The following is a 24439-nucleotide window of genomic DNA, read 5'->3' as shown; positions in this document are numbered from 1 at the left end:
TCACTCTTGTTTGGTCTCTGTTTTCTCAGCCTCCCCAGGAGCACCCCCGTCAGACAGAGGGTCACTCCCACAGATCTTCACCCGGCTTTCCAGGTGACTGAGACGCTGCTTCACTTTCATCTGGGTGGCGTTATACTCAGCCAGGAGCCGTGCAAACCTGGTCTGCAGGGCGTCCAGGGAGGACTCCAGGTGCTCCACCTTCTCCTCGATATCCTTGGGGTCCGTCCCGGCCTTGGCCAGGTCCTCATCAATCAGGTTGTCCTTCATCAGGATCTGCCGTCCCTTCTCCTCCAGGGCCTTCTTGGCTTCCGGGTATTCGGTGAGAGCCTCCATCAGATCATCCTTGGAAAGGCAGAACAGGTCTGAGTAGCCGATGCTCCTGATGTTGGCTGTCCTGCGGTTCCCTGACTTGCTCCCCTTGATGTTTAAGATGCTGATCTCCCCAAAGTAACTCCCATCACTGAGGACCACGAACTGGGTGATCCCATCATCAGCCACCACAGCCAGCTTGCCCTCTTTGACGATGTACATCTCCCTCCCGATGTCCCCCTTCTTGCAGATGTAATCCCCTGGGCTGAACACTGCCGGCCGCAGCTTGAGCACAAGCTCTACCAGCAGCCCTGCCTCACAGTCTTGGAAGATGCGGACCTTCTTCAGAGTGTCCAGGTGCACGTTGATGGCGATCTCGGCCCTCAGTTTGTCTGGGAGACTCTTGAGCACCTCCTTCTCATCCACCGTCTTCTTGTTGGCCCACAGGTAGTCAAACCACCGGATTACCCGTGTCTCCAAGTCCTTGGTCACCTTGCGGAATTGCATGTACTGCTTAATAGAGTCAATCTTGGCCTGGAACTCGGCCCGTGAAGCATTCGTGTTTGAGATCATGGAGCCCACATTGCCAACAATGGTGGCAAAAATCAGGACGCCCACTAGGAAGTCTATGACCACAAACAGATACTCCTCGTCTTTCACAGGGGGTGGGGTCTCCCCGATGGTGGTCAGGGTCAAGGTGGACCAATAGAGACTGTAAATGTACTTCCTGGAAAGGCGTCCATACTCTGGGTTTGAGATGTTTGGATACACCCAGGAGTCTGTCCCAAAACCAATGAACTTGGAAATGGCAAAGTAGATGCAGGCATTCCAGTGGATGATAATGAGGATGTACAAGACCAAGTTCCCGATCCTGAACAAATTGGGGTAGTTGGTCCTTGTCTCTGTGCGGTCGAAGAACTCAAAGAGCCGGGCAAACTTCAGTAGGCGGTTGAACCTCAGTTCTGGGTGGTTTATACCCAACTTAAGATAAGCCAGGTCTGTGGGGACCAGGGACAACATGTCCAGCTTGAAGTGCACGGTCTTTGTGTAATTCTTCCAAAGCCTCTGGGCATCCCTGACCATCAAGCCTTGCTCAAGGAAGCCTAAAGAAAAAGACGGAGGTCACTTGGGTGTTAAAGACGCTGCTTTTTTTTTTTTTTTTGACCGTGGCCCACAAGAAAATATTTTACACTGTAACTAAAGAAGACGTAGTTATACATACATGACAGAAGCAATTTCAAAAACCACATTTAGCTCTTACTACAAAAATGCACTCTGATATTTTCTCATCTATGATATTCTGACCTATTTTATTCAGTTAAAAATGTAGATTAATTGGCTAAATTTGAATGTGGACTGCTGTTAGATGATAGCAAGGAATGATTATTAAATTTTAAAAGATTCTGCATGGAGCACTGGGTGTTATGCACAAACAATGAATCATGGAACACTATATCTAAAACTAATGATGTAATGTATGGGGATTAACATAACAATAAAAAAATTTAAAAAAAAATTTTAAAAGATAAATGGATGTGTTAAATATATATATATTTAAGTTTATTTATGTAATCTCTACACCCAATGTGGGGCCTGAACCCACCACGACCCCAAGATCAAGAGCCTCATGCTCTTCTGACTGAGCCAGCCAGGAGCCCCTGGACATTATATTTTTAAAATGCGTCCTTTAAAGTTAGAGATACATGTTAAAGTGGTTACTGTCTGAGACTGGCTTTAAAATACTCCAGCCAAGAAAAGGGTGTGGGGGAAGAGATGAAACAGCAAAATGTTGGTAACTGCTGAAGCTGGGTGAAGGTACATGGGGATTCATAATACTACTGTCTCTGATTTTCTATTTGTTTGAAAATATTAATGATAAAAATTGCAGAAGCACATGGCCTATCAAACTGATTTCACCAGCCACCAGTGGACCATGACCTGCTTTTTAAAAACATTGCCCATGGAAGCAGTAGCTCTCCTTTCTGGCTGCACATTACTGTCATCCCAAGGGCTCTGAAAACATATGCAGCATCAGACTGGTCTGGAGCTGAGCTGGACATCGGAGAGTCATGAGGCGTTATTACTGGTAAAATCAGTCAAGTAGGCTGAGATTTGCATTCTTCTTTTTTTTTCCAAACATTTTCAAACATGCACAAAAGTAGAGAGAATGATATGATGAATGTCTTTTAGAGTTTGGTAAGCATCAGACTCATACTGAGGGTTCTGTGAAACCCAGAGTCTGGGCCATCCCCACTGCTGGTTCCAGAGGTCTGGGGTCTACTTCTAACAAGTCTGGATGACGCTGCTGCTGATCCAGGGTCACACTTGGAGGGCTAGATGGAGGCAGGACTACCCCCTTTGTGAAAAGCAAGCATCAAGTTTGTGATCACATGGTAGGGACACCCTGCCTCCCACGCCCTAATTTTCCGTTTCATTCTTTGGTTACCATTGTGTTTCTTGAGCCCCTAGATCATTCCACAGCACTCCTAGCACCTTGGGACTCCTCCCTACTTCCTTAATAATGTCCTCTCTTGATTCTGGAGATTTTTTCCCATTCAAGTATGACCTGGTTTCTGTGCCTACCTGCCTTCCCCCCCGAGGCTCCCTGCTGATCTTAGATTACCAGCGATAGCACCAAAGCACAGACAGGGGTGGGACCCCTGTCTGAGTGGGGGTGACTTGTCCCACTGAAGCTTGGTTGAAACAGGAATAGCTGGCTCAATGACTCAGGCCACCCGTGGAGCTCTCGTATCAAGGTGGGCTTATGTGACCACGAAGTGGCAGACCACCAGGACTAAGTTACTCATGCAAACCTCAAGCTGCATATTTGAGGTCTTCTTCTTCTTCTTTTTAAAAGATTTATTTATTTATTTAAGAGAGAGTGCACATGGGCAGGGGGAGCAACAGAGGGAGAGGGAGACAAGCAGACTCCCTGATGAGTGGGGAGCAAGACAGAGCTTGATCCCAGGGCCCTGAGATCATGACCTGAGCCGAAATCAAGAGTCGGATGCTTAACTGACTGAGCCACCCAGGCGCCCCAGAGGTCTTCTAACTTATGATGCGGGGCACTGTGGAGACGCAGGGAGTGCCAGTGGGGCACTTTGGGCCAGCATCTCTGGGCCTCAGTTTCCAAATCAGCAAGATGGAGACAATCATGCCTGCACTTCCTGTCTCATGCAGCAGTTCTCATGAGAAACCAAGAGGTGCTTGAAATGCTTTGACACCATGAAGCCACAGGGAGTCTTACTGCTGTGATGTGGTGTTTCTACTGGCAACTATGGCACGGCTTTCAGCTCAAAAACCTTGAAAGTGACGAGCCGGGCCCCTGCCAGCTGATGTGATGTCTTCGTGCAGATTAGAAAAAGATGCCCCAAGGACATACAGCTTGGACCCTCAGACATGGGGGGCTCTTAGCCCCCACTCACACCCAGAGGTGATCTGAGGGAACTCATCCTCCACTTGGGCCCTATTTCTGATTTTATTCCTCCATACATCTAAAACCACAGAGTAACATGTCTTGGATCCTCCGACTGTCTGGGAAAAGGAACTCCAAGATTGATGGAGCTCTCCCTCCTGTTTCCTGCCATATTGAACTGTCGCTGCAGGAGGGGTCCTTTGAGAGATGACAGTTTGGCCTTATTTCACAGGTGATACAAATGAGGCCCAGAGAGACAACTCGACTTGCTCAAGGTCCCATAGCTTGTTGGGACAGCAGAGACCAGAACCCAGGTACCCTGACCTCTGCTAAAGGGCCACTGTAGAGGAGCTTGAGGCAGCACCATGCCCTCACTTTTGGGGCTTCCCCAGACCCACCTGGGCTCTCGTGGTCAGGGGGAGGTGATGCCCACCATTCTGGAACTTCTGAACCTGCCCTGTGGTCCCCGTGGTCCCCCTCCTGATGCACGAGGGGGCCGTGTGGCCTGGCCCAGACAAGTCCCTGGGCCTGGACCCGCTCACCTGTCCGGGCTCGCACCAGCACATCCAAGCCATAGAGGACATCTGCCAAGTAGTCCAGGACCAGCCACAGCATCACGTGCTCAGACTGCAGGTCATCGAAACAGGCCCTAAGCAAGCGAGGGAAGGAGTGCGCACATCGGGGGGCTGGTCTGAAGCAGGCACCAGCTCCGGGCTGAACACCGCGGCGTTCATCTTGGTATCAGCCCTGCCTGCAGGGTTTGTGCCCCAGCTCTGAGGAGGAGACCCAGCTCTGAGAAGCTTTTCTGCCCCAAAGAGTGAGCCCTGTGGCCTCTTAACAGTAAGCTCCGGGATGCCAGGAGGGACAGTTCTAGGCCTCACTGGTGGAGTCATGTGCGGAGACAGAGCACTTGCCCTTTCTGGGGCCAAATGCCAACAAAACTAGAGGAATTTCTCAGAAATTAACAACGGAACAAGCCAGTAAATATTTTCTGCTTTCTAGATCCTTATGCTCACTATTTCTCATACGGACAGTATCCCCTAAATACCCCTCTTCACCTCAAAAGAGCAGCAGCTGGGGCCTATGTCCCCACCCTGCAGCTCCTGAGCAACCTGAACCCCCTGATGCCTCCTCAGAATGGCAGCTTGCCCGCAGCCCCAGCACCCCCACTCACACAGAAGCAGCTTGCCCACTTATCCCCATCCTGCAGGTGGGCTAGCAGCGGCCCCAAGTTCTCCCCCTTCTCACGCCCACACTTCCCCTCAGAAGAGCAGGAGATGCCCCCACCTTGCTCAGATAACCCCCAAAGCCCCCACTTACACTCAGATAGTAGCATGTCTCCTCCCCATCCCCAAGAAGCAGCAGCTGTCTGTCTTGCAGGCTTGCTCAGGATTGTCGCAGAGTCCCCTTGCCTTCCCCGCACCTCCTCAATCCACCCTCAGAAGAGCAGCAGCTCAGCCCACATCTTTGTCCTGCAGGCCTGCTGGGAAGGGCCCTGAACCCCGTCACTTACTCTCAGGGAGTAGCAGCTCCCCCCTTAGCCTGCCCTGAAGCTTGCTTGGAAAAGCCCCACAGCCTCTTGTGTACTTCCAGAAGAACAGTGCCTTGCCCCCCTGTCCTCCAACTGCTTGCTCAGGAGCTTCCCCAAGCCCCTGCCCCCTCAGAAGGGTAGCCTCTCCCTCCCCCTCCGGAGCGCCCAAAGCCTCAGCTGCCACGGGAAGGCCCATGCTCACCCCTGCAGGCCTGTCTCATGAGCTGGCGCAGGAAGGCTGCAAAGCCCAGCACTCAGGAAACACGGCCTCTTGTCCCTGCATCCTTGCCCGGCACCTCACTCAGATAGGCCAGACTCCCACCAACACCATCAGTGGAAAGACAAGGTATCCCTACCTCTCTCTCCTACAGACTTTCTCAGAAATGCCCCAAAGCCCCTGCTTGTCCACAGACAGCAGCAGCTGGCCCTGCCTCCCTGGCCTGCAGCTTGCCCAGGGATGCTCAGAGGTCCTGTTTGCCCTCAGGAGAACATAGCCCCTTGGCACCCTCCATCCTGTACGCTTGCTCAGGGAAGCCCAGACTCCCAGCCTACCTTCAGAAGAGCAGCATCCTGCCCCTGTATTGCCATGCAGCAGATTTCCTAGGAGACCCTAAAACCTCCCTCCCCTGATCCCTTATTAGAAGAGTTAGCAGCTCACCCTGCACCTGCCTCCTACAGCTTGCTTAGGAAAGTTCCAGAGCCTCCAGCTCTCCCCAGAAGAGCAACAGCTTGCCTTGCATCCCAAAAGTACATTTGCGGGGAACTTCCCGAAGCCCACATCTACCCTTGCCCTGCATCCCTGTCCCGCAGGCCTTCTCAGGAGCACCCCAAAGGCCCCGACTGCCCTCATAAGGGCAGCAGCTTACACCCCAGCACTGCAACTTGCCTGGGGAGGCCCACAGCCCACAGCTTACAGAGAACTGTGCCCTTCCCTGTGTCCTTGTCCTGTTGGCTGCTCAGGAATGCCCAACCCCCACCCACTTCCCCTCAGAAGAGTAGCTACTCGCCCCTGCATCTTCCTCCTACAGCTGGATTAAGAATGTTCGACAGGACCCTTGCTGTCCATTACAAGCACAGGTCCTCACCGGTGCTTCAGAGAACTCTGATGGTGCTCTTTTAGATCCTCCTTACTGATGGAGAAGTAGGTACACTCAGTTGGATGGTGGCCACGTGGGGCCCAGAAATCCAGTCCCCTGAGTGGGAGCCAGAGCTCTGTCTTGAGGCCTGACTGCCCTCACCCTTCCTGGCCCCGCCACCCTCACCCCCTCCTTGTGTGGATACCCTGCCCCCACCCCTACCTGCACACCAGCAGACACCAGTTATAGAAGACAGGCAGGGCAATGACAGTCAACCAGCGGTAGTACATGTCGCTGGAGGGGTCCACCACCACGCTGTCCTTGTTTCTGGAAACATCGACACACAAACAATGCAGCGTGTTGAAAGATCACATCATTGGACAGTCTTCGAGATTCAGCTTAGCTTAGAGACCCTACGGCAACTGCAAGCTAAACTCAAGAGACACGTCCTGTCAGTCTCGGGGAGTCACATAGGGTATCCCTACATGGGGGGACAGGCTAGGAGAGGGCAGACTCTGGAGGTCCTTCCCTCCTAGCTCAGCTCCCCAGGGAGCCACAGCTGACAATAAAATTATGGTGATGACATTCCCATGTGCCCATGGTATCACCCATGTCCTTCAGCATGCTGGGAATCAAATGCAGCATGGTAATGTTGGAACCATCTGGGGGAGCTCTGTGAAAACGCTGATTCCCAGGGCCCACCCAGAACCCTCCAGGGCTGGGGCTGGAGATGTGCATTTATACACTGCCCAGTGGTTCTGAAGCAGTGCATTCGGGCAGATGATCTGAAGACTCATGTCCAGGCGCTTGGATCCTGTCTCTCCATCAAAAACCAACTAGCCTGGGAATCATCTAGGTTATGTGGGCCAACACTGAAGGAAGCAACAGCTTAGGGTGCTTTCTGTTTTTATTTTCAAGATTTTCTGAGGATTAGAGTTTAGAGGTGGTACTGGAGATTCTTCTTTTTCTTTGGGGCCATGTGTCTTCTCTCCCACCCCATATGCCCCACAAGCTGGCCCAGGCCTGCAGAGCTGCTCCCATGCCCCGGAGGAGACCCCAGGATATCTTTCTGCCTTTGCCTTGACTCAGCGGGTGCAAGATCAACAGCTCACTGACAGGGCTTTGGAATGTTCCCAGTGCACATCACCACCAGGTTTGGAGTGAAGTTTGAGAATATAGTATTTCCTAGTGCCCAGGAGTAGGCCTCAGCTTACCCCAACTGTGCAGACAGGCAAACAGAATGTGGGGTGAGGGGTGCACAGGAGCAGGCTCACAGGGACAGCCCCTAGTTGCTCACCCAAGGCTGCAGACAGCCCTCTGAACCTATAAGCCCCCTCTGGGTGCTCAGAGCTGGGGCAGGACTCTCCCTGCAGAGTGGGCCCCTCACACCGTCTCAGGAAGCCTGATCCCCACCTGGGACCAACTCTGCTCCCACAGCACTAAGCAGCCCCTCTGCAGAGCCGACGCCAAGGCCTGACAACGAGGTTCTCAGACTCCCAGGACCCAGGGAGAGGCCGGGCCTGCTGTGACCTCTGCACCCCTTCATTGGAGGCAGCTCTTCTCAGTACTTACTCCTCTTGTTTTGAGCAGTTTTTCTCTTTCTCTTCCTTTTTCTCCTTCTCCTTTTTCGCCTTGTCACTGGATGATACAGGGGGACTTTTAGCAATTTTCATAGGCCAAGGACACTACTACCACAGTGGAGAGGGTGGGCAACAGTCACAAGGAGGAGAGGGCATGGTGTAGGAAATGGATAGGTCTAGCACCCTGGGATGAAACGAGGTTACTGATTTTATTGCTTGGTGGTTTAAGGTAAACCACCCCTTTAAAGCGTATACTGTATACGTTAAAGTATACATAGTGGTCCAGTTTAATGTTCTACAATTTCTGACCAACTTTCACGAGCCCCTAGGAAGTCACAAAGAGCTTGAGACCAGAGACATTTTGAGGTAAAGGGAAATGAACCCACATCCACTCCGGAAAAGTCATTCGGAGTTTCAGAAGTCACATGTTCTGAAGGGAAGGGCATGGCTTGTTGGCTGTTGTCAAAACCCACCTGTGTATCAAATGAAAGCCTGGCCCTCAATGAGGAAGCCAGGGAAGGAGAAGGGAAGCAAAATACACACAGGCAAGAACAGGTCTGCCATCGAATGGCAAATCTTAGAGTCGTCTGAGGAAAATGCCGCCATGTTCGGACACTTATCTAGACGTTGCTGGACGGTGAGGCTGGGGGCTGCATAGCCCCCTCCCATCTACATCTGCAGGGAGGTCCTGTGAGTGCAGATGTCTCCTCAACACATGGCTTGACTCTGCTTCCTCTTTACGGCACATCTTTATGCGTTAGCACTATTATAAACCTTGTCTGTTAATAGTTACACGAGTTCTGCAAGGCAGGCTTTATTGCTCATGGAAGGGTTGAGGAAACCTAGTGGAAAGGTAATAGAACCTGCCTGCCTCCGGGGAACCCACCAGAATCATCCACAGGCCCCTCTGATCCCCCTATTCCGCATCCCGGAGGAAGGCCCCGGTTGAGAATAAGCACCTGTTAATTAAACACTCATTGAAAAAGACCAATATACTTTACACAGCACTTCCTAAGGAAGTAATCAAGGATGGGTGCAAACATGCATACGGAAAAGTAACAACCACCATTATTTCTAACAGTCAAAAGCACAAGCAATCTAATCCTGCAACAGGAGGAGATTCGTCAACACTGGAATTCTATGAGGCCCCTCAAAATGACATTGCCCAGAACCACTGGGCAGTATTTGGTGACACGGGAAAACATTTCTAATATTTTGCCAAGTTAAAAGCAGACTGCAATAAAAGCTCAGAATAATAGCTGCATGAGCTTTCTATTGCTGCCAGAACAAACCGTCACCAGTTATGGCTTAGAACAACCCAAACCGCAGATCTGTAGGTCAGAAGTCTGGTATGGGCCTCCCCGTAGTGGAATTGAGGTGTGGGCAGGGCTGTGATCCTTTCTGAGGATTCCAGGAGAGAAGCTGTTTCCTGCTTATTTGGATTGTTGGTGGAATTTAATTCCTTGCAAATAGAGGACCAAGATCCTCTTTTTCTTGCTGGCTGTAAGCTGAGGGCATTCCCAGCTTTTAGAGGCTGTTGCAACCTTGGTTCACAGCATCCTTCTTCTATGGTCAAAGCCAGCAACAGCAGGTAGAGTCCTTCTCCAGATGCCATCTCTCTGGTTCTCTGCAGCTGGAAAGATTCTCCACTTTTAAGGATGCATGTGATTAGACCAGGCCCACCTTGATAATCCAGGATAATCTCCCCATCTCAGGGTCCTGAAATCTAATCACATCTGCAAAGTCCCTTTTGCTGTGTGAGGTAATGTAGTCATAGGAGGTGAGGATTAAGGCATGGACATTCGGGGGAGTCATGGTGCCACCTACCCCAGTTTGTCCCTCGGCCCTCAAACATTTACATCCATCCAATGGGCTAAATGCATTTACCCTCATTCCAAGACCCCCCAAAGTTTCATCCCATTAAAGCATCAACTCAGAGTCCAAAAGTCTCATCAGCTCAAAAGTCCCAAATCTTATCATCTAAACCAGGTAGGGGTGAGACTCTGGGTGTGAGTCGCTCTCCTTGTGAACCTGTGAAACTAAAACAAATCATCTGCTCCAAAGATACCATGAGAGGGCAGGTATAGGATATCAGTTATAGATATTCTAGTTCAAAAAGGGAGAAGAACAAAGGACAAGAGAGTGACTGGTCCCAAGCAATTTTGAAATCCAGCAGGGCAACAGCCATTCTGTCTCAAGGCCTGAGATAAATCCTCTGTGGTTTTCATGCCTCTGGGCTCAAGGCTCTGCCCTTCGAGCTATCCTTTCTTCCTCCTTAAAGGGAGCACCTGTCTGTTTGTAGCTGAATATTCTAATCAACCTGTTTCCTGCATCTAGAATTTAGTGGTCCCACAGTCTCCCTCCATTTCATGCTGTTTCTGCCCCTTCAGGTCCAAGCTGGCCATGTTTCAGCTGGCAGAAAATCTTCCAGAACATTCCAGGTCATGTGTATCAGAGGGATTCACTGTGCTAGACAAGTGGCTCATCCACAGATCTGTCTGAGAAATCCCTTCTCTATCTTTGGCTTCTGCTGGGATGGCAGAGGGAAGCTGTGAGTCACACCCTTCATCTCTTCAGGGAGTCTTTTGTTGAATTCAGAACTTTGGATCTTTCTGAGGTATTAGCAAAAGGTTGTTCAGCGACACCCTTGACGTTTTCGCAAAGCATGCTTTCCTGACAGTTTTTAAAATTTAGTATCTTTTCCATGTGAGTAGGCTGAGGATTTCCAAATTCCTGAAGTCCTGTTTCCTTCTTGTTTACCATTCTTCCCTCAACGTATCTCTCTCCTCTTGGGTTTTACCATAAGCAGCAAGAAGACACCAGGCTGGACCTTCAACACCTTTGGTTGGAAATACCCACTAAATATTCAAGCTCATTGCCTACAAGTTCTGCTTTCCACCCTTCCTGCAGGACATAATTGCACTAAGCTTTCTGCCACTGTAAAGCAAGAATTCCCCTTTCTCCAGTTTCCAATAGCCTGCTCCTCAGTTTTTTGCGAGTCCTCACCAGCAGCACCCTTAAAGCCCTGGATCCCTACTAATAGTCTGTTTACAACCATTCAAGCAACAAGGTTGCTTCTGAGCCCTCATCAGCAGAGTCTTTAATGTCCTTATTTCTACCAACAACCTATTCAAACAGTCTAGGGTTTTTTTTTGTTTTTGTTTTTTTTGTTATGCTCCTCAGAATTCTTCTGGAGTCTTCTCTGAAGCCACTCCCACATTGTTTGGTATTTGTTTCAGGAGTAGGCCCCTCCTGGTATCAAAAGCTTGCATTACTAGTTTTCTATCGCTGCCATAACAAATCACCGAGAACGTAGAGGCTTAAAACAAGCCACATGTGTTATCTTATAGTTCTGTAGATCAGAAGTCTGGTACAAGTCTGACGGGACAAAAATCAAGGGGCTGGCAAGCTGCGTTTCTTTCTGGAGGCCCTGGGGGAGAATGTGTTTCCTGCTCAATGGGGTTGTTGGCAGCGTGTTCCATTCCTTGAAGCTGTAGGACCAAAGTCCCTGTGTTCTTGCTGCTGAAAATGGAGGGGGCTATTCCCAGCTTTGTGAGGCTGCTGTATGCCTCGCCTGGTGTCCCCCTTTCTCCTTCTTCAAAGCCAGCAATTGCTGGTTGGGTCCTTCTCACATTGAAAATCCCTCTTGTTCCTCCTTCCATCTCATCTCGCGGACCCACTCTTCTTCTCCCCTTTCTGCTTTTAAGGACTCATGTGATTATATTGGGCTTGCTTGGTAATCCAGGATAATCTCCAAGGTCTTCAAATTTAATCACACTTGCAAAGTCCCCTTTGCCATATAAGGTAATCTTGCCACAGGTTCCAGAGATTAGGATGTAGCCATCTTTAGGGAGGTGGTACTGAAATTGTTCTGCTTACCTCGCTAGTCAGTATTTATTGGGCACTTACTATGTACCAGGTACTGTTCTAATCATTGTACATGTATTCACATATTTAGTCTTCACACAACCCTGCAAGTAAGACATTAATACAAACCCTATTTTACAAGTCAGGAAACATGCACAGAGAGGTCAGGTAACTTGCCCAAGGTCACAAAGCTCTTTGTGGCTGAATTGGGATACAAATGCACTTAACCAGCATATATGTATTGATAATACATATAGAGAGAGATGATATATATTGATCTCAATATATATATCTATATATCATATATATAATTATGTGTAATTATAATAATAAAATAATAATTATTATATAGGATATATAATAATTATAATATAGTATATACCAGTATATACATCATATATTTTTATATAATATATTCATTCTTTCTATCTACCTATCTATCTATCTGTTCAGTATATATAGAAAAACTTGGAGGGATATTTCCCAACATGTTAAGAGGGGTTATCTCCGATAATGGGATTCCACTACTAAAACGAAGTATATTTTTTGAGGGTATATGCTCATGGGTGCTTTTCTGTGTTTTCCAAGTTTTTTAAAGTGAGCGCATGAATAAATTGAATAAAAATAAAAAATTATTAAACTTATTAAATGAGAGGAGCAAGGACAGTCACCCATCTTCTGTCCTCTTGAATCAACCATGCAGTGTCCCTTGAAGGGTTTTCTGCCACTGAAGTCTTAATGTCAAGGCACCAGCAGAGGGCGCTGCCCACAAGCTTATCAGGCACGCTTAGACCCGCTGGGAGTTTAATTACACCAGGCCAGGATGTGTGGCTGGGGGTTACAGGCCTTGGTCTTTCCCCTAGTTATCAACCTGCTGTGGGCCTATGGAAGACCCAGCGCCATCCAGCTGCATCTCTGAATCCACCCAGCACTGCCCTGAAAGACCTATACAGAGCCGCAAAACAACGCCAGTTTGGGCTGGGAGCAGTTTGCTCCGGGAGAGAGAAAAATGATTCAGGACCCATGGGACGAAGTGAAAATACCAGAAACGTGGTGGAAGAATGGGGAAGGACGTCCGTAAGAGTTATTTCTGTAACTCTGTGCCCAGATGGTCACATTTTGGGACAGTCCCCAATTTTGTCCTTGATCCTTGGACTGCAGTGTGGATCCAGGATTCGAACCCATCTGAAAAGATGTATAAGAGCCTGATGCAGCCAACACTATCCCCTTCCATCCTCGCCTACATCCCAGCCCCAGAACAGAGAAGGCTAGAGACCCGCAGGACCTCTGTCCATGCTTTCCAGTGCCCTGAGCCTTTCTCAGACTGCGGGACCCAACACCAGGGTTTCAAAGGTGTTTCATATCAAGCTTGGCTTTAGATCAAGCACATATCACAATAGCTGCTGTTTTGCAGATTAAATAATTTCATTTATCTTGACTGCTGGCATTTGAGTCTCGGGATTGGATATCGATATTTATGCAAACAAAATGCAACTAAGTTTCATGGAGGGAAATGTGAAAAACTTCTTTCCAAGGAACAAAGGGAAATAAGAAAAAGTCTTGGCACATTTCTCTTTCAAATGGAAGTCAGGAAATTCAGATTTCTTGCTGATATTGATGGTTTTTTCCCTAAGCTCCAACTGAGACTTCCTCCCGTGCCTACCCCCATGGTACTCCATAAAGAAGGCTGGAGAATGTGCACACACACACACACGTGCTAACACGCGTGTATGATCACACACATGCACACACCCTCCCTGGACGCTTGAGTGGCACTTGCCAGAATCATACCTCAAACTGATCTGCCAGCTCAACATCTGGTGATAAAAATTACAGCAGGTCAACATTTCAAGAGGCTAGTCTCTGGAAATATTTAATTTTCCTCTTCCCACTGTCCTGATCACACCCTCCAAATTGGCCTGGATCGGCCTTAGGACAAGGGCATTTCACTGGGGCCCCCTGGAGCTTGAGGTTGTAGAAAGGAAAATGCATTCTCATCATGAAGGAGAATATGCACAGCTCTGTAAAGGAACTCAGAGTTTGCACCCTCAAATACATAGCGATAGAAGATGTCAAGGCTTAAGACATTTATGCAATTCAACCCCTTTGCATTATAGATGAGAAAAATGAGGGGAAGAGAGAACATGACTTGCTCCAAGAAGTCATATGGACCAGGTCCCTTCACCATTTGTCCACAGGGATGGTATTTGGATGAAAGGAACGGGATTCTAGTCTAGTGGTGTCCCGGGAAGCAGACATGTTTGAGCAGGGAGGCGGAGCTGGGGCATCTACAGGAAGGAAGGTGGCCGGTGGGACCAGGGAAAGCGAGGGGGCTCTGCTGGGGAGCAGAGGTACTCACTCCTCTGAGTTGTTGCAGGTGTTGGTGTTGTTTCTGGCCAGGGGCCAGCCACTGCAGGGAAGTAAACAGAATGCAGCATAGGAATCTGAGCTCAGTTCCAACTGCTGGGGATCATTCGCCCCAGGTGGTTATCCCGGTACCCCATCCCCTGTGCCCTGGGCCTTTCCACGCAGCTTGAAGCATCCAGAACAAACATTTTTTGTGACTGGTTAGCTGTAGTAAACCTTGTGGGAAGAGAGGATGAACTTTTGGCTAAACTGAGTCTTCTGAATAAATGAGAGTTGCTATGTGAATCCCACCCAATCCTGGCCTCGCGTTCCACTCAATTTCATTCAGTTTAAACCATGTGCCGGGCAGTGTGCTAGGAGCTACGAGGGGCACAGACATGAAGCCGAGGTGCACCTGCCCTCACGGGTGCACTCAGATGAAGCGGGCTGAGCACCTTCAGCAGCCGCAGCAACCTGCTCCCCTCATCTGCGCAGGCAGGGCTCTCAGGAGGCGCCCTCCCCCCACCTTGAAAACGCAATCACAGCAGCTGCATCTGACTTGACTTGCAGGGCAGAAAATAGACCGTGGACAGAACTGTCCCAGTTTTGAGTCTATCTTGCCCTGGGCCTTTGTCCCCCACATTAATCTTAACACTCCGGGCCCACCACCCTGGTCTCTATAAGAACTGGGGAGAGAGTGGAGGCTGGTTGTGCACCCAACTGCACGTTTATTTAAAGCTGAATCGCGCGGTCCTCCTTCACAGTGTTCTCTAGGAAAGGGCATTATCTCCTAGGGCTCAGTTGTTGACACAGCTAGTTTAATAAAGCCAGCGTGGCCTCAAGCTGCCTGTCTATCGTCACTGCAGACCATTCACAGAGGACGGCCAGGACCAAAGCCACTGGCTGGTGATACTCCTGCCTGGCTCTCAGGGAGCCTCTTCTATGATGCTAAACATGGAGCCAAATGCCATTCTGGTACTTCTGCTCACCCCTGCTCCAGTCTCCCTCCTTCTCACCATCCAGGATGTGGCTCTAACTGTTTTGGGAGAGGTTCTGATCATCAGAAAGTGTCCCGAGGATTTTCCCAACCCCTGTGAAATTGGGAAAGAAAGTGTAGCTCCCTGCGATATAGTGGTCTGTGTTTACCACATCTCTGTGTCTGGGGTCTCTGAAGGCCAAACCAACAGAATGACCAAGACCTGTCTTTGCATACATTCTGCTTTGCCAATGGGATTTGCCTGGAAAATCCCAAGTCTTCCTCTGTCAAGAAGCCTCCCTGATTGATCAGCCACCACCCTGCACCATCGCACGCACCTACCCACTCTGAACCCTCAGCTGAGTGACTGAGATATGGTTGGGACCTGACCCTGATGGGGTCCTAGCTCAACCCTCTGCTCATCTGGTCACATTGGGAAATGGACAAAGAGGCCAATGTTCATCTTCATTAGGCTAAGTTTTAGAGAAGATAATTTGATCACGTTAGCAAAGAAGTCTTTGCTTGCCCACCAGAAACTGAAGCAGTCTGGCTGGCTCGGTAGCAAACCTCTCTCCCCTCCTCCTCCTCTGGCTTCTCTTCTTCCTTATCTGCCATCCCTCCTTCCTTTCTGGCTCAGCAGCCAACAGCACACAGGCCTTATAGTCATGGAGCCCCCTCTCGGTCTAGGATGCCTAGCCCTGGGAACCTGGGATGGCCCTGCACACATCCCCACCAGCACCCGGGCCCTCTGTGGTCCCTTCCCAAGCCCAGAAAGCCTGAGGGTTTGTGGTCCAAGCCCAGGTGAAAACGTGAGCCCAAAAATGCCAGGCCTTTGCATCTCAGCCAGCAATTCTTATGCCTTTCCCAGCAGGAAGACTAAATGTTCCTCTCCTAGAGTGGTTGCTAGCAAGAAATTTCCTTGAACTCTCATATTTTATCTTAAATATGCTTGTATATTTTGCAATCTACTGCATAATCTACAATAAGCCTACAACACAAACATACAAACATGGAAGCAAAATGGAAGCACCCGGAAGATCCATCCTGCTTCCTCTGAAGCTGCATGACCTTCCCTCCCCAGGGGCCCTTGGATGCCTGTTTGAGCCACTCACACCTGAGCCCTTCCTTCTTCTGCTCATTTGACACAAAAACATGAAGGATTTTCTCTAGCAATTATATAAGGACCACCTGTTCTGCAACAACCATGCTTGTTTTCACCTTTACATCTTATAAATCTTGGCCTTACCTAGAGAATTCAGCCAAAAGATCTTTCTAAGCCCCTTTTCAGAAAGCAGATTCTGAGCAAGAGGCTTCCTGTTTGAGAGGCTCAGAGGTGATCAGCTTCCCCCTCCATATCTTACCTCTCTTCCTCTCTGACTGCCTAGAGGGTCTTTTTTTTTTTTTAATTTTTTTTTTTAAGATTTTATTTATTTGCGAGAGAGAGAACAAGAGACAGACAGCATGAGAGGGAGTGAGAAGGAGGAGGGTCAGAGGGAGAAGCAGACTCCCTGCCGAGCAGGGAGCCCGATGTGGGACTCGATCCCGGGACTCCAGGATCATGACCTGAGCCGAAGGCAGTTGCTTAACCAACTGAGCCACCCAGGCGCCCTGCCTAGAGGGTCTTAAAGAGACTTCTGTTGCTCAGTGTCACTGGATTCAACCTGTGGTGGCCCAGTGGTCTCCCTGCTGACCACAGGCTGAGGAGACTTCCCAAGAACAAGAGAGGTGAGGCAGCAGCTCTGTGTGTGGGATGTGTGTATGGGGGGGGGTGTAAGTCAGCACCTGCAGATTTCTCTCAAATGTCTGCACCAGCCACAGCCCCCATTCATGTGGTGGGCCATGCATGAAGATGCTCAGAGCCCTTGTTCTGCAGACCCTTCTCCTACCAAAAAGCCAACACTCTCCCCATGCCCCACCCTACCCCACCTACACTCCCCACCCCCATAGTTCCTATCCTGATCTGGGATATGGATGGCTCCTCTTGAACATTCTGACCAACCTTCAGACCTTCCTCCCAGAAGATTGTATGTAAACCTATGCATAAAATTGTGGGTACCATTTAGGTACTCCCTAGGCTTATCGGTTAAAGTCCCTGGTTTTTAGTAAGGTGGGTCACAGTGCAATCTAGGATGAGGGTCCTTTGATGGAGAGAGATGGGTGAGGCTAGCATCCCCAGATGCATTTGAGAGCACCAGTTCCAGGGGGCGCTGATGGAAACTCTGTGCAGGGTCAAAGGAGGCTGGGGACCCTGGTTAGAGGGTTTATTCTCCTGCAGTCCTTCTTGCACTAGGGGCAGTGACTGTTACAGCATGCAGTACTCCCCCACCCCAGACACCTTCTTCAAGGCCCAGGTCACGAGGCTGATGCTCCAGGCCACTCACACAGTGGATCTAAGCTGCAGGAGCAAAGCAGTGCTTCCTGCCCCACCCCCACCTGGTGCGGGTGGCTCATCCCTTTGGTTCCTTACCTTCTCCCTTTGTCTGGTGGCTCCTGGCTGCCCACATTTGACTGGGCATTGCTTTCTCGGCTGGACACCTCCTTGAGCTCAGCTCCACGGAAACGCTCCAGGAAGGAGTCTGTTCTCTGGGCCTCATGGTGTAAGTGCCTGGTAGTCCAGGCTTGCAGTGAGATGATCAGGCGAGACATCCTGGAAGGACATGGACAGGCAGCCAGTGCAGAGAGGAAGGAGACGGAAAGCCCTCTTTTCCAGGGCTGGGGCGGAAGTAGAGATGACTGGCAGGACATGGGTCCTGGGGGCCCTGGGCTCAGGTATGCATCTCTACTCCACTGGGGCTTTATTCCCTTCTCCTCCAGAACCTGCCATCTGGGACAGAGCTTTCTAGATAAGGGGCATTGTCTTCATTATAACTTTGTCCTTTTAACACTTGGAGTCTGCCAAAGGCGTGATCCTTCAAATGGGGCATTAGCAGCTTTTCTGCTTATCATTCCTTTTGTAGAGCTCTTTGTTATGACTGGTAAGCATAGGAATAGAAAAGAATCAAATCTGCAAATGGTGATAAAATTTAGAACAAGGTTTAAAGGAACAAGTGCCCAGATACAACTTAGATTCTTTTCCTAACCCTTGTCTTATTGTTTGTTATACACACTCTTGTTTCCTCCCCAGGCTTGTACACAAGTTCCTTGGCAAGTTGTGCTGACCCATCTCCTGGAGCCAGACCCTCCTGGGGTCGCAAGCCCCTGAGACCGGTCAGCCCATGTCCCCAGAGCCCAACTTAGCTCCAGCTTTCCATGAGAAGCCTTCCCTCTGCCTCCTGCCTTCCCTGTCTCTTCCAAGGGGAATGAGAAGAGAGCCTGACCTCTGCTTCTCAGTTTCTGGTTGTCCTGACTTGGTACCTACGGTGCATGCCACTGTTCTCAATCAAATAAGTTCTGAGCAGTCTAGAACGAGGTCATGGGCTGTCGCGTGCCTTGGCCCTAATCACACACTTGGGAACTTTGCCTAAGAGAGTAAGTTAAAGCAAGAAGACATTCCACGCACAGAGACGTTGACGGCCGCTGCTGCAGACAGACACGGAGATGCCTGCGCAGCCCAGCCGCTCTGCCCTGGACACTCCTCCCGCCCCCACCCTCCCGCTGCCGAGGCGCTGGAAGCAAGGTCACGCTCCGCACTCCAACTTCAGCCGACAGGCCCAGGAATGGACAAGACACCCACAGAGAGTCACTCAAGCCTCTGAACTAAAAACCACTCCAAGATGGGGTTGGGTGTTTCCACCCAAGATTGTATAGCAAAGGGCATTTTATACAGGCCTGTGCCTGCTGATGTGTGAACAGAGAAAGCCGGAAACAGAGGAGACATGCAGGGGAAAAAAAAAATCACAAAGATCATGACACGCCAGGAGAAAATGAGAAGGAGAGGGCAGGTGCCTCCCCCGCTCACCTCTCATGAGCCCCGTTGGCTCCCTTTCCGTGAGGTGGTCTGTCTGAGCTTGCACCAGCCTCCTGCCTCGGCCCTCCCCCAGGCCTTTCAATATGGGCTGGTGTGAAGGTGTCCTCTTCCTTGCAATCAGTGAGCCTTAAGACAGCATTTTATTAGTATGACAAAAACACTGGAAATCATGGAAATGCCCAGCTATAAGGGGCTAGTGAAACAAATATTCCTCCGCAATGAAAAATATGAAAAATAACTAGAGGAATTGATTTTTGTAATAATCTTAAGCAAAAACTGTAGAACATGTGTCTACACAAAACTACAGCATTGGTTAAAAAAATAAAATGGTGGAAGGAAATAACAAGCCCTATGTTTGTTGAGCACCTGTCGTGAGTCATCACTTGGCTCTGATGCCAGCCTCACGTTGTTCGATGCGTCTCCAGATGAGATCTGGAAAGGTAAGATGACTTCTTCAAGGTGGCACCGCTCTCGAAGCCAAGTGCAGATGTCATCGGCTCAGAGCCTGGGTAATCTTTCAAATCCTTTTGCAAGGACGTGAGTTATGCACCCAAGAGGGCCTGCCAGAGGCTATCACGACAGTGTCCCTAGGGCCATCTGCGCACCACTGAGGTCCACCAGTGCTCTCCTGTGGCTGCCTGGTCTTGTTTCTCAATTCTTTTTGGAACCCTACCTGGTTGGCTTTTTTCTAAATTCTTCCAGACTTGAGCAAGTACCTCAATATCACTTTATATGAAAGCAATTCCAGATAACAGCAGTTTTTCTTAGGTTTTTCTCAGCTCAGAACACTTGACCTGAGAGGATAGTACTCAGGGATAGATTTCTGACTGCTCTTCTCCTGCCCATTTTCTTCTCCAAATCTTCAACTCCACCTCCACCTCCACCACCGTCCCCCACCCCCCGCCCCGTTTCTTCCTGAGACTCATCTACCTTCCTCCTGCCTCGGTCTCCCTCTTCCCAAGGAGAGCGCTGAGCCTGATCGGTTACCTGGTGGGGCCCTGGCTGGTGTAGGAGCTTTGCCTGGACTCCGCCAGTCCTCTGGTCTCCATGGCGATCTGCTGCAGTTCTGATGAAGTCTCCTCGCTCGGCGAGTGGACCCTAGGAAATCAAATATGCAGCAGGCTAAATTGATTTCAAGCTCATCCCCTCCTGGACACACTCAGGGATGAGCTGGCCAGATGTCCTGCTTAATGAGGAAAGCCGCCAGCACTGGTCTTCACTCTGTCAGTCCGTGCTCCAGCAGGATCCAGCAGATCCCAGCTTTTAGGATAAACATGGCCTTTCTTTTACAGCAAGCCTGACCCCGGAAGGTAGCTTGTCCAGCCACTGCCCATGGACTTAAGGGTGCAGGCCAGCAGCACATGGTCCTCATCCGAGCGCCGGGCGGGGGTGTCCCAGGGCCCACCATCGGGAACCACAGCAGCTGTTTCGGCACAGTAATCCCAGAACAAGAATTCTGGTTCAAACACCATTCTGCATACTGAAATCCTATCTGCTAAGGCCAGACTGTGGGTACGCCACAGTCACACTACCTGGGCAGGTATTTGTGTGCTCGGCCGGCAGCCTTCCCAGGAGCCCATTCGGTATTTGGTTAAGAGGGGTGTCCTGGAATATCGTATGGAATTGGCCTAGACCTCCACGTGCATTTGTACAGTGATTTCGCATGAAAATTCATTTCTACTGTGGCCTTTTGTCAAACCCTAACCTCTGTCCCCTGCAGTGGGGGGCTGGGCAAGTGACCTTGCCCGTGCAATTCAGGGCGAAGAGCATGAGCGCAAATAGGACAGGTGCCCACGGCTCGATATGAGCACCAGTCACATCAGCAGAGCCTTGGTGTTTGTTGAACTGCCCAGAATAAGACCAATGTGTTTGGGTATATTTTCCTTTCGTTCCCTGTCTTTTAAAATCTCCTAGGGCTAAAAAATTTGATCAGCTTGATTAAAAGCCATCCAGGCATTGACCCCTAGGGATTTACACTTCATTCTATGAGTCTTGAAGAGCCCAGGCAGGACAAATTAATTCCATCACGTGATCTATTCCAACCTAATCAGCCTTCTTAACCAGGTGGCAACACAGTTGAGGAAGTAAGCAATAATTAATGTCAGGAAAAGGCTCTCTCTCTCTCCTCAGTGAGGGATTGGAAGGCAGAGTCCTGAATCCCAGCTGCAGATCTGCTGACTTCTGTTTCTACAACATCCCTGCCATCTCCAGCCGCAGGGCGCTCACTACCGTCCCATGGTCCACCCGGGCCATCTTCGTAGCGGGCTCTTCTGTCCCTCAGCTTCCTCAGACCAAGGCTACTTCTTTATTTGTGCTGGAACCACACAGAGGCAGGCCTCTTCATCTTCTCCATGACCACCTTTGTGTAGATGGGACACGAAGGGACAGCTCTCACACCTGTGCCACTTCTGGTTTTGCAGGCTGGAATCCCCCAGCTCACCCAGCCACGCCTCATCAGGTTCAAGGCTCTTCCCCATCATGGTCGTGCTCCTGTGAGCAGGTTCCTGCATTCCTGCCTGGCTGGGCATGGAGACTGAGACCACTCTGTTGTTACTGGACCCCAAGCCAGAGGTCATTGTAGGTTTGTGAGTTTGTGGGCCTTTGGTGTCCCTATCACCAACTACCATCAGCCAAAACCCAAAGTCTTATAACATGGGCTGCTGTTAAGCCAGAAGGTCCTATCTTGTGCATGTACCATTGGTTTGTTGGAAGTAAGTTCTGGACTTTCCATTTATCTGAGCCACTTGATGTTTTGGGACCCTTGGTATGCAGTGGTGCCATGCTACTTTTTCCTCCCACCTCCATCTGGTTCACATGCAACACACAAACCATAGGCCATTTATTAACTGTTTACTAAATGTCAGCCATATAGATCTTATCATTTAATCCACATAACCACCGCATAAGAGAGAAAACTGAGGTTCAGAGAGATTAAATAACTTCCCCAAGATCATACGGCCAAGTGGCAAAGCCGAGATTTGAATGTCATTCCATCCCATGTCAAAGCCTGCTCTCGGGCCCCTGGGTGGCTCAGTCGTTAAGCGTCTGAGGTCATGGTCCCAGGGTCCTGGGATCGAGCCCCACATCGGGCTCCCTGCTCAGCGGGAAGCCTGCTTCTCCCTCTCCTGCTCCCCCTGCTTGTGTTCCCTCTCTCGCTGTGTCTCTCTCTGTCAAATAAATAAATAAATAAAATCTTAAAAAAAAAAAAAAGCCTGCTCTCCTCCACTCTATGAAGCTGCTCTCTGTATTTTCACATATGGCACCGATTAAAGCAAAAGTTTAATAGGACATGGCTGAGGACTGAGCCCTGTGGTATGCCACTGGAGACATGGCTCTGGTCCACCTGGCTATACTATGTGGGCATGGCTCTTTATTTTCAAACCATCTAATAGAATTCTCCCTCTCTACCCCTAAAAGACCACCCATGTTTTTCATCTTTAGACTCATGGGAAACACTGCCAGAGGGCCTGCTGCAGTTTGGAAGCTCTGATCCCCTAGCCCTCCTAATAATCTGTATACTATGAGGATAGAATGCGCATTCCAAGGCACCCTGGGCAGTTCCTAGAGGAGGAAGAGTGGGATGAAAGTGAGTGAGTCCATATCTCTAGTCCCTGGATCCTAGCAGCTGGTGTGTGGTGGGGTTAGGGGTGCAGCAACCGACAGCTGGGCTGCAGCTCCGTCACAGCATGTGTGCCCAGAAGATCTGGAGGCAATCCCAAGGGTGAAGGTGTTCTGTCCCCACCAGCAGTTCCTCAGGGAGCTCTGGGCACCAAGAAGCTGGCCCAGCATTTCTGCCCAGTCTGCTTTCTGTTAATTACGTGAGGACACATCCTGAGAACAGATTTATTTGCATTAGTAGCAAAAGAATCAATGACATCAGAGCTGATGAGTATGTGAGGAGGGCAAAACCCACCCCAGATTCCAAAGCAGGCCTCCTCCTGGCAGCGGTGAGGGCTCCCATGTGGGGGCTGGGTCTGGGACACTCACTCGAAGGGCAGGGACAGAGTGGGGAGCCAGGAGGCCTGGGTTTGAATCCCTACCCTAACACCTATTAGCTAGGTGTTCTGTGGGCTGGTCACTTACCCTCCCTGAAGTTTTGTAGTCTTCAAAAAGGAACTAAAGGAAAAATTGGTGATTTTGTATTGACTTAAGTAGCGCTCAAACAGCCAAGTCCAGAAAAGGCACATTTTGCTGTGAAGAATAGGGAAAGCCTTCTAGGAAGTAAGTTCAAGGGACCCAAGCGGGCCTTTTCTTCTCCCACTTGTTTTTTTGATGCTTGAAGTTCTCTGATGTCTTCTAGCTCCCGAGTCTCTACCCTCGTTCAATGAGTGGGGGTATTTAGTCAACCCAATTAGTTATTCCTCAGAGAAACTGATTTTACCCAGCAGATGGAAGAGGAGATGGGAAGAGAGAAGAGCCAGATGTCTGAGGTGACACTTTGAGTCCCCGAGGACCCACAGGTACTGAGAAAAAGGGAGCCACTTCTGGCAATCAATGGAAGAATGGGGATCCAGAACCTCCCAGAGAAATACAGAGGCAGGAGAGATGGGGGCCCAAGCCCCGTCCTGTCGGGAGCTGGCAGAGGGGTCTGGGGCAAGAACAGCCCCGAAGCTGCCCTCCCATTTGTGGACGCCGACTGTAGGCAGCGTGATGACGGCTTTGCAGGAAGGAGCTCAGTGAAGTTGGCGATTGGCAAGAAAAAGAGCAGCCAGCACAACACAACGATGTGGCTGTTTTCGAAGGAGAAGGTAATTTTCAACTTGTGATGTTCATCTTCTAAGTTTTCTTATAAAGAGGAACTTCCTGTCTGTGAGGTAAAGGTTTCCCCTGTCCCTGGGAGGAGACAGCGGTGCTCATCAGAATGGCAACTTGTCGTCAGCTTTGCACTTTGCGGAGCACCTGATGTCTTCCTCTGGTGACTTTGGAGACGTAAGAGTAAACAAAACCTTTGAGAGCAAGGGTGGCGACGATCATACCTTGTTTTATTTTCCTCCTCTCCAGCCCCGAGGAACTTGACTGGCCCACAGGCACTGCCATTGGCCACATGTGACCAGGGAACTGAAGTGAGTGCATTTTTGTCTTCGGTCCTGGGGAAGCAGGCTGAAAATGGTGTTCTTTGGTGATAATTGCTTTGGGCTCTGCTCAGAGAGCAGCATGAAGAAGGCTTCTCTTCAGTAGGACACAAACCCCGGTGCCCTGAAGCTCGCCTAAAATAGCTACACCAAGAGACTGATCTGAGATTTGAGGTGCCCCCGGTCCTCATGGTAATAATCTGTCGCAGATTCCGAAGTCTTTCCCTACTGCATTATCTTTTCAAATATGCCAGACTGCTCTTAAATAATCAAGTCAACTAAACAGATCTAAATAGAAAAGAAAAATTCAAGACAATTTTATTTCTGGTATTTCCAGCGTTTTGACTTTTTTGTTCAAAT

General features: G+C 49.7%; 1 protein-coding gene across 1 annotated transcript; it reads right to left on the bottom strand.

The window, feature by feature from the left end:
* CNGA3 (cyclic nucleotide gated channel subunit alpha 3) lies at positions 1-20479 on the bottom strand. Its single transcript, XM_078057456.1, has 6 exons — positions 20310-20479; positions 19995-20105; positions 17568-17747; positions 6554-6658; positions 4267-4373; positions 1-1412 (listed from the first exon to the last, which is right to left on the bottom strand). The coding sequence occupies exons 1-6, from the start codon at positions 20477-20479 to the stop codon at positions 1-3; spliced, it is 2085 nt and encodes a 694-aa protein (XP_077913582.1).
* Between the last annotated feature and the right edge of the window lie 3960 nt (positions 20480-24439).

This window comes from Halichoerus grypus, chromosome 10 (assembly GCF_964656455.1).
Source record: "Halichoerus grypus chromosome 10, mHalGry1.hap1.1, whole genome shotgun sequence".
Classification (NCBI taxonomy): Eukaryota; Metazoa; Chordata; class Mammalia; order Carnivora; family Phocidae; genus Halichoerus; species Halichoerus grypus.
Note: the sequence above shows the minus strand (reverse complement) of the source record. Positions and strands in the feature narration are given on the sequence as shown.

Coding starts and splice junctions, on each gene's coding strand:
- CNGA3 (XM_078057456.1), bottom strand. CDS start 20,479: ATGGTGTTTGAACCAGAATTCTTGTTCTGGGATTACTGTGCCGAAACA. Junction 17,748..19,994: donor ACCAGCCAGGGCCCCACCAG/GTAACCGATCAG, acceptor ATGTCCTTCCAG/GATGTCTCGCCTGATCATCT. Junction 6,659..17,567: donor CCACCAGACAAAGGGAGAAG/GTAAGGAACCAA, acceptor CGATGTTTCCAG/AAACAAGGACAGCGTGGTGG.